Here is a 10,261-nt window from a genome sequence, read left to right as displayed (position 1 = left end):
TCAAAAACCTATCCACATGGAAAGTCTACTTCAGAGCGAAAGCGAGCTCAGACTACGCTGCCACGACGTTCGGCGAATCTGAGAGATTCTCATAGCAGAACAATCATTTTGTCGTTTCACGAGTGGCTCGACTTTTCGACTCCATCGACGATTAAATCGTAAGCATCGCGTTGTCACGTTCTCAATTTTGGGCTCGTGAGCTCCGCTTGGAAGAGCTGTTCATCTGCGGGCGGGACGAAAGTTAATGCTTTCGAAGTCCGGATGGACAAATTATCATGAAACGAGGAAACCGCTTGAATATTCACTTCCAGGTAGGTACTTTTCTAGCACGCTCCGCGCTTACTAGGATGGCGGGATGAGTCAGTTTGTATGCTACTCGGTGAAATCGTGCAATATTTCCACCCTTCTTCTGGAGGAAGTCGCGGGCTCCGGAATACAGATTATCTATTCTGTGCTAGCTGACACTAGAGAGTTGACGGAACGAAACTTGCGCATCCAAATCATTGACTCGGTCACATATGTAGTCAAGCTGAATCCCTGCTCGTTACCTCCGCCTACCCAATGGGTGCGGCGATAATTGACCGATCCAGGGCCGGGCGCTGTTCTGCTATCGGAGCTTGGGGGATGATGCTGAACCATCTATAACGACGATACGGTCATCTCACCGCCTTCCATTTGGTTCTCAAAATCCTCAACTCCGGAGCAAATCCATAGATGTTTTCATCGTCCGTGTTCCGAATGCCGCCCAAGTCGTGATCATGATGGCGATCCTCGAGGAGGCCTGAATTTCGTGGTTCTCTGGTTCCCAGCTCATACTCGTTTGGAGAGGATCAAAAGCGAACGGATCCGCCGGAGTAATCCGTGCGAAAACCGCAGACGGCATGAAAAAAAAGCGCTGAGCTGACTATCGGTTCACTAGCTATCCGGACATCGAGGCCTAAGTGCTTGGTATCGCGCATGAGATCCTCGCAGAGCTGCGGTATTACGCTTTCAGATCATGAATCTGCCAATTTCATCGACAAGGAGCGGAATTCGTGTCTCCTGCGCTCCCGGAAGACTCGTCATCTATTCGGTTCCATGAGATCCGCGGCTGACCCGCAGACGGAACATTCATTCCATAGAGGTTGCGAGAGCTCAGATTCTCGTTGGATTCCCAGCCTTGAGGATTCGAAACTGGATGAAGGAAGTGCACCTCGCGCATCCACGCTCAGGACTGCCGCTGCTCCAGATGCTCCTCCTGCATTCGGAACGGCCGTCGTTTCGATTTGACAAATGTTCGTTATTGATAGTTTCTTCTGGGCGCCAAGCAGAACGGAACCGCTCGATATTTCGCTGACATCGGAATTCGCCGGTTTTCTAGAATCCGTCAAGTACGTACGCTTCCCTTCGGCTCTGATAATCAGAAGAAGGAGGAAAAAACGTGAAAGGAAGCGAGACCCGTGTCGATAGCCGCTGAAGATGGCAAGAGACGACGCATCCCTTGCCTGCACTGTCCAGCAGAAGAGCACTTTCTCTTTCGCAAGAAGCCGCGGGGTCCGGGTACCGAGGCGCGCTTCGTTTCTTTGGTACGATTTCTAGCTACTGTCTCAAATGCGGTGTGCGTGAACCAGCTGTGTTTGAGTTCTTCAACTCTTCCCCGGACTCCCAAATGGTGGGGAATTCGAGCCGAATCAAGAGCTCATAAGAACGGTGCGCGGATATCTCTTCTGGTTTCTGAGGTGTTCCCGGCTGGTGCCGTACCACGATGCCTCTCGATCTACGAGGAGCCGTCATCCAGACGTGCAAGTATTCGATGGTGAGCTATACAGAGAGAGGATTTAGAAGGACTGGTGGCCGGACGGACTCATGAACTCGGATCTCGATTAGGAGGAAGAAAGGGGGGACGGTTCCTCACCGGCCTACCGAGGGGGGCATCCCCTCGTCTGTGAGCCTAAACATCGGACTTTCCATATTCCAATTTTTGTTTTCCACCCCCATTGATTTTACATCGTCTCGTCTCTCGTCCCTCTTCGGCAACGTTCTGCTGATGCTCGAAGTCTGTGGTAAATTATTTTCTTCGCTTGAGCCCTCCATGGAATTCGGTCATCCTCCACTCGGGAATTCCGAGAAGCAGAAAAAGTGTCTTCGTTGAAGTCTCCCAAGACCGTTGAGAAGCGTCTACTGTCCGAATCACCTATACATAAGCCCCGAAGAATGAGGCGCTTAAGATGTCGCTTCCCTTCGTGATCTACGCTCGGGATATCGGGAAGCCGAGCAAGTGGCGATCCTTCCCTTAGACGGACACTGGTATAAAAAAAAACATCGGTGAAAACAACAATGAAAAGACGGAATCGAACGTTTTTACGCCACAGAGCGTTTCATGAAAAACCTTGGCACCCGACGAGCGCCCTGCTCTGACCCAGATCGATGTACGCTAATTTTCAAACGGGATGAGTCTTCGTCCAGCTGCACACTAGTCCGCTCAAGAAGAATTTCACTTTCGCCAAACAGGACCGTTCAATTATGCCGAAGGGAGAGTTCTCGTTCCGGCTGCAACTCCATTTTGTCAGCTGTTCTGGTTTGGTTTGTCCAGTGAGCACGACATTGTTCTCACGGATCGCATGGAATTGCCCGCGAAACGAGTTTAAGCCGATTTTCCCACCGGTGTACTGAGTCAGCGGCGTTATAGTACCATGATCGGGCTGATCCATTGGCGAGAGTTGAGTGATCGATATTTGATTGAAGGCTTGCTTTTTCCGGAAGATGGACCATGAGCGACAGAACTGACTGAGAGCAAAAGACGCGAGACGAGACGTTATGGCTCCTTACGCGTGGTGACCACAATGGTATGTTGACGAGGAATTCACACCATCTGCGTCTTGATCGTTTCTCTTCGCAACTCGGCACCACCATAGTGATCCATCTCACTTTCCAAGTGCGAGTATTGTTCGACAATGTCTTCATAAATGGGGAGACGAAGCCCGAGCAGTAGGAGCACCAATAGTCCTCTTAGCTGAATCGCTCAGGTTACAGGAGGAGTCCCACAATGCTTCCTCATCACCGTATTATTCACTTTCGAAGATGAGATCTAAACTTTCGTACCAGACGTCTGGCCCAGCGGTATTCAATTATCATTATTATTATTATATTTCGATGTCCCCTCGGCCAACCGGACGTTCCGCGAGTAAATCGCGGCTCTTTCCTCGAGATAAATTCAACGTCTTTTCACCTGTCGTCTACGAGTCGTCCTCAAACCTACACTTAACTATCGTAGAATACCCCGGGACATTTTCCAGCGGATTATCAATGAGGCAGCGGATCCCTGTTCGGATACGGCTGCCCTAGACTTTAGAAGGCATTCGTGGATGAGAAGCGCCGCGCCGTGATCGGACTTATTTTTTCATTTTTTTTCTCGGATCATCTCATAGATCCTCTGTCGATCCAACGCGAGAGAAGAAAATCGAACGGTCCCGGAGGCTCCTCCCAGCAGGCAGGAATCCGTGGGAATGGTTCCTTCAGCTCTATCTAAGGAATCGCCCGCGCGAGGGAGAATTCGTGTTGAGACGAGTCCTTGCATTCAAGATTGCTTCAAATTTTGCAGGGCTTATCGATTCTGGGATTGATTCTCATCGTAGCGCGGTTGATGGAGGTTTCGAGAGAAATTGAATTCTTGAAAGTCGTCGAGATCGATTGGTTGGGACAATTCGAAGATCTGACTCAAGGGAACAGATCTATTCTCAGAACGGACGTGTTCATCTTCATAGGTGAGTCGAAGCTTTTTTTTCTGTCGCTTGGCGACAGACTATCTATGACGCTCTCCGAAAGATCAATCGCGAATACTCGCGGAGTTCACCTCAGGTTGTTGAACCTCGAGGAAGCACACGAGATGAGTGGAATTTATAATGGGATCGGATTGAAGCGAATGAGCAAGACGGGATCAAAACACCTGAGAAACGCATTTCTCAGCTTCGAGGAAGTCGGCGATTTGTTACGTAAGCTGTTGCAACGATCAAGCTGAAGTCGAGAATTTCCCGCTTGGAAGGACTCGCTCCTCCGGACTGAGTCCCGAAAACGTGGCGAATCCGATTCGCTCGTCATCGTTGCGTCTCCCTTCTCGGATGTCCGAAGGCAAAAGAATGAGCCCCTCGTCTAAAGAGCGGCAATCGTGAGCGTCAACTTCAGAAATGAGCAGCCTGTCGGCCTCCCGTGCTGCGTCAAATCGACTTCCGACAATACGGACCTCCTTCACAAAAGCAATGGCTCCAGCTGCACCGGCATCAGCGTCGGGTTCAGCAGCCGGAACCGACGGGGAAGCCCCGCAGAAGAAATCCGGCCATCAATTGAAAAGACTCGTCCGTTAAGATTCGATGGGAAATTTTGATGTTCTTTCAACTTTAACTCAGAGTGTAAATATCCAACGAGCGCTACGAGTTTTAGGAGATAGCTCAAATCGTCTCGATCCGGCGTCACGCATCGAGAGCGTTCACCATTCGGGTCCGAATGTCGTAGATGTCGGAAGAGCGTTGTTTTTGCGAATCGTAACTGCGAGTCAGTCATCCTTCCCCATACACGGGAAATGCTTTAGCGACACAAATCAGATAAGGCGTCGTTCCGACCAATGATAACGGATGTCAGAAAGGGAACAACTCCCCTTACGTTCAGCCGCGGCTCCCGCTGCCCGGAATATCAAGAAAAAAATGTTGCGCAACATTGAAGCTACGATATGCAGAATATCTCATGGACTTGAGTCATATCGAGCGGACTACGATCCGGCTTGTACGGGCTCATCGGTCGTTTGAATAATAATGTTCAAAGAACCGCACAGTCTCTCTCCCAAACACCGGAGCACCGCTTACAAGCGGTTCCGGTCATGTGCGTCTCCGGAACGATTTTCAGGATGCTCAAATTTTTCGCTCAGATTAATCAGCGCGATTCCGATTCTCTCCCGCCTGCGTCGTGAAACCATCGTCGTGATAAGACCGATCTGAGCGCACGGACATCCCGCATTCGTTCTTCTATTATCTACATCGGTAGGAAAATTCAGCCAAGTGAAAACATTTTCTCCCACTGATCGCGTAATTCCGAAAGCGAGGAGAGTCAAGAGTCGTCCGGAGCGAATGCCGTTCCTTTTCGATTTCCAATCCGATGAGAGGTATTAAGGAAGCAGATGCTCCCCGAAAAACACGAAACCTCGCTTTGTGAAGATCGAATTGGCAGGATCAGATATCGCTGGCCTGAGATCCACGCAAGCAAATCCGAAGACATTTGGAGCGGGCGCGAGAAGCAACTTCTGCCACGGGGAGAAAGAACGAGACATCTACAGGGGAAACATTGCTGCCGCAGGAGTCGATTGGCGTTCCGCCCGACTAGACAAACCGATGCGGAAACTGTGGCAAAAGGAGCCACGACCGGATCGTCCTGATGCGATGGCCGAGTTAACATGACGATATCGTTCGCCAGAAGGCGAGCGACCAAGCGACTAGCCCGCCAGCCACCGATCCGACGGAGCTGACGGCAAATGGCTCAAGTGCCATCGACTTCGGAAGATGACGTTATTGTCAACGTCGGGCTTTTCTGTCAGCGGACGGCCACGGAAATGGGGAAGAACTTTCCAATTAAGTAGCCGCTCGATTGAAAATACAAGTCAGGCTCTGAGGAGGAGCGCTGAAGTTGACGGTTTTGGACTCGTCTAGCCAACGATTCCCCCGAGATCGACTCGATCAGTTTCGAAATTAATTTCTTCGAGTCGCGGTGTCTTGCAGCTCTAGCTCGCTGATCCTAGGCTGTGAAATGAAGCCAAAAAAAATCCGATGCACTCTCCTGACAAGCCCCGTGTGCCGGACACTCCGTCCCCGGTGGTGCCGCAGGCTCACGACGACTCATCCACTGAATGTCTACAGCTTGCGGGGGACTTCGCTCGGTCATTCCGCGACCTTGGATCACTCTTAATTTTTTGGTTTCCGAACATGATATATATCCATTCCCTTTTCAGGCGAACTCACCGCATCCCGAACGATATTGATATTGAGTGCCATTTTCGTTCTCGTATACATCTTATCTTGGTGGTGGATGGTATTCGCCCTCAAACAGGCTAAGGACGATGTGAGTCTCAGAATATACGTCGACGGGCGAGCAGAGCATTGTCATTCGTTTTTTTCCGATCGCTCCTCCTTCCATCGACCCGTTTTCGCCATTCAGGCCCGAGTGAACTTTCTGGGATGCGTTCCCCCCTCCCTCCATCTTGAGGCTGAGTCTGCCAGAGCATTCCAATCCAAACTCTAGTTTTCCAGGGAAGCGTCCCGCTCCGGACCGTTCTGCTGCTGTCAATCTTCGCTGCGGTCGATATTGCGGCGAGCGCGGGCTTCATCCTGCTAAGGATCATTATGGTGAGTGCATTCTAAATTAAAATGGCGCAGCGCTGCAGCGAATCGTTTTCTGGGAACTCCCAAGCGCGTACCTGGGCCAACGGTTTCCAAAGTCGCCCTTCTGGTTCTCCCCACGGCCGCTGTCGAAATTCTCATCGACTTGAACAGAATACGATGTCGTTTACCTAACCCGAACGAAGAGAAGTGCCATGCTCACATAGTGGAAGCTTCCGTGAGTGAAGTCATCAAGCCCGACTCGCGGGGCGGCTTCAACCACGGGAGTTGTGAATGAGGGCATGTTCCGCGTCGTCAATGAGTTTTCCAGGGAGCTTGTCACCGCTGCTCGATGACTGACAACTGTCCTATTTTCTTCAGTTCCTGATTAGAGACAAGCAGTACCCCTCTGATCTGAGGATTCCCTCTCCAGCAGATTTTGAGCATTATCCGGCGATCGCGGCTTTCAGGTTGGCGACTTTGAAGGTGAGAATTCTGACGGGATTTCTTTCCCTGCTCATATCATCGGTTATTGGGGGCTGTGTATGAAATTTCCCTCTCTTCCGTGCAGTCATCAACAGCGACCACGGATATCGTTGTTTCCGTCATCGTGGGCTTCCTCACAGGATTGCGAGTCTATTCGGTGGCGAACATCATCCACTTCTACAAGCGTAGCAAGAAAGGCGACATGTATGGCGAGTACAACAGCGAAATGTACTCCGAACGAATGGAAGAGCTTAAGCCGGACACTCTGGAAAAAGCCTATTCGACGCTCCCGAAACCGGGCTCCGCATACCCTCTGAGCTCTCCTGCCTCCTTCATGTAAGCATATTTCCGCGCCCCATGGACAACAATGGTAACCCGAGAGCCAGCCGCGGGAAAACTCCATGAAATGAGAAAATAGCTCTCTATGTATGGAGGCTCCAAGTAAAAAATTCAGTCTAGGTTATGTCAGGGACATCACCGTTCCATGCCTGAAAACGTCTTGAGGGTATTGGTGGACGAAATTTCTCATGCGTCATGTGCCTGAAAGGTATCCATTCCGGCCAATCAAGACTGCCGGCGGATAAAATCGGTCCGCCTTATTCGACCGCATGGGCTAGATTGATTTCGGTCCAGTGCTGTTTTTGATGCGGATTCCTCCTTGCAGCTGATGAGAGGCCGCGGTTACTGTTGTTGTCGTTCATCGGAGAATTTAGTCAGACTCAGCATCGACGGACATGGAATCCATAGTGTGTTGGAATGTGGATGGTTATGGGTGGCGAAGTTGTTTCCGGTGGGTGAATTCGCGAGGATTCTACCTCGTGAGAACCGGACGAGCGATAGCTTTCCGTGCAATCACTTTCGTGATGTAGCTTGGTGTGAGCTTGCTTCCAAATCGGACGGTCGAGGGAGTTGACGCGCAAGGCGCAGACCCGTATGAGAATGACGTCGACATTCTTTGGATGAAAGGATTGATACAGCATTGTTTTACTGAAGAAGCAACATCTCATAGACCAGCGCTCCCAGATTGAGAACCTTTCGATAACGATGCGACAGACTCGAGGTCCTCGAGGTCCAAAGACGTCGTTTTCAGGCAAACTTCATTGTTTAGTCGACCGAATCATTCCACATTGGGGGAGCTTCGGAAACGAAGAGTTTCGAGGGAATGTCTAGAGAACCTCGCCTCAATAATCGAGTAGAACTATTGCATCTTGCTAGTTTCCTCCCTATCGAGCTCCATATATAAAATTCTCCTCTCAAAACCCCACGAGAAGCCTAGAATTCACTATTATTTATCAGATTCCGAGCTTGATCGAGGGGTATGTAGAAAAACCGAAATCATGGAGCAACCATGTAGCGCTTCGCGACAGGATCTCGTTCAGAGTGGAATCCCGGAAACTTCCCTTTCGATACAGGAATCAGTTTGCGGCCAGCGTGAATGAGGATCGAGATATAAGACCGCAAAGTGCGACAAGTTATGGCTATTTGGATGACGAAGTACATCGAACAGGTCACCCGAGCCTGGGTAAAGACGTTTTCACGTCAAAAGAACGATGGCCGTCTTGGAATGCATCGTTCGAGTGAGTCCTCCAGGTCTCGCTTCTCTACCATCGACCGGACGACAGTGTGGGCGGGCGGGCGAGCGAGCATGCATATCGCCGATCGTCGCTCATCTCGATCCAGTTGTCGATAGTCGTTTTGTTTCTGTCGTCTCACGGTCGGAATGAAAGCGCTCTGTCCATTTCAGCGGCTCACCGATCAATCGAGCGCCTTCAGTTCATTCGGCCGCCGTGCGAGCTCGTCCGATGAGTTTGAATGGAGTGGTGGGCGGATTGGGTGCTCTCGAGAGACGCTCCTGGGCCCAGGCGCAGAACACGGCCACCAGCATTATAGACGAGCCCTTGCGGAACGACGGCGAACTGCAGATTCAGGTTTGTATGTAGCAGTCTCGATTGCCTACCTCCCATGATGTTTCTAGCGCGCAAACACGAATAGAGGGAGGGATTCGATCTTTCGCAGCTGTATACGGTTGACGACGCGTATGAAGAATTAGAGAAGTGAATCGTCCCCTCGTTTCATTCTTCAGCCTCGGCAGCTCGACTTGCATATATACCAGCCGAGATAACCTTGAGCTCCGGTTCCAGGCGGCCGACATGCCTCTCGAGATGCAAAAAACTGCCGTCCAGTCGGCGTTGCAAGCGATCCGTTTATACGGAAGTGAAAAACACGTCGCCGAGGCCATCAAACAAGATTTCGACCAACTATATTCTCCTACGTGGCATTGCATCGTGGGCAGGAATTGGGGCTCGTGCGTGACGCACTCGAAAAAGTGTTACGTCCGGATGAATTGGAAGGACATGACCATATTATTGTATCGATCGATATAGGTCGTCGGCGCTTCCGTTTATTTGCTCAACTCAAGTCGTCTCCCTCCCCAGAGAACGTCAGAAGACATGGCGTCGTCGATAGACGTATTTAACGGGGTACAGGCGCAAGGGACTGTTATGAGGGACTTATGTCAGATACAACAACCCGTCTAGTTCTCTTCCCGAATCGACTGTACATCTTCCGTCTGCCCGCGGCTACGAAGATGCTCCAGCATCGTGTCGCCGTGGGCAGCTTGGGCAGGTCGCGGTTGGACGGAGCCGGAGATTCGCGTAGAGCTTAGGCCAATACGACGTCGGAGGCCGACCGATTGCGGGAATGCGAAATATCCATTCTGCCTCGGCACTCGGGCCCCGGGTGGCCGAGTGCTAACAAGTTTCTCGCAGATGAAAAGAGTAACACTTTGACCGATTGCGCTATCCATTTCCCCGACCCACGAACCACCTTCCCTCACGAAGGACAATCTGACAACGCGAGCGCTCTCAACAGAGTCTATTATTTATGGAAGCCCCCTCTCATTAGCGAGATAAACGAATAAACGCTGATGGTTGCTATTTATTGTTGAAATTGATACTGTTTGGTCATTTCGTTACGATATGATAGAGGGGACATACCGTTCCTTTTTGATACGTCTGCTCGTCCTGCTGCCGGCAAAATATGAAGGTACTCGGCCTTGATCCTCCTGGGTACATTTGCTCTATGGATCCGTCCTCGGAAGCAATGTGAATAACAGTACCCGGGACGTTAAACCTTGGCTGTGTGGATCAGCCCGCAAAAGTTTTTGATACGTCTGCTCAATGAGATAATGGGTTTTAGAGAAGCGTCTTCGGGGGATTTCGTTATCCCGGAATACCGTCGGATCGAACAGGGAAGCGCCCGTGGCGGGAGGAGCTCGTAATGTTGCGGTTTTGTACGACCGCGGTCACAGTGCTTGCGGTACGAAATATCAAGGCAGACTTCTGTGGGTACATATTGTGCTGCTGGTAAAGCTCGTCCCTAGCTTCTCGTCCGGTCCGCTGTGTTTGCTTCGAGGAATACGCATATTCCGATCAGAT

At 50.8% G+C, this 10,261-nt stretch overlaps 1 protein-coding gene across 1 annotated transcript; it reads left to right on the top strand.

The window, feature by feature from the left end:
- The first annotated feature begins 1,526 nt into the window (after positions 1–1,526).
- LOC100907773 (uncharacterized) lies at positions 1,527–9,318 on the top strand. The gene is made up of 8 exons (XM_029111421.1): positions 1,527–1,795; positions 3,581–3,743; positions 5,972–6,081; positions 6,270–6,365; positions 6,720–6,824; positions 6,910–7,160; positions 8,569–8,752; positions 8,966–9,318. Exons 1-8 carry the CDS (start codon positions 1,745–1,747, stop codon positions 9,206–9,208), a joined length of 1,203 nt encoding a protein of 400 aa, XP_028967254.1. The 5' UTR covers positions 1,527–1,744; the 3' UTR covers positions 9,209–9,318.
- Positions 9,319–10,261: the final 943 nt, after the last annotated feature.

Source organism: Galendromus occidentalis, unplaced genomic scaffold, assembly GCF_000255335.2.
Source record: "Galendromus occidentalis unplaced genomic scaffold, Mocc_1.1 scf7180000075579, whole genome shotgun sequence".
Lineage (NCBI taxonomy): Eukaryota > Metazoa > Arthropoda > Arachnida > Mesostigmata > Phytoseiidae > Galendromus > Galendromus occidentalis.
The sequence above is the reverse complement of the archived record's forward strand: the minus strand, read 5'-3'. Positions and strand labels throughout refer to the sequence as shown.

Coding starts and splice junctions, on each gene's coding strand:
- LOC100907773 (XM_029111421.1), top strand. CDS start 1,745: ATGCCTCTCGATCTACGAGGAGCCGTCATCCAGACGTGCAAGTATTCG. Junction 1,796..3,580: donor AGACGTGCAAGTATTCGATG/GTGAGCTATACA, acceptor CAAATTTTGCAG/GGCTTATCGATTCTGGGATT. Junction 3,744..5,971: donor GGACGTGTTCATCTTCATAG/GTGAGTCGAAGC, acceptor TTCCCTTTTCAG/GCGAACTCACCGCATCCCGA.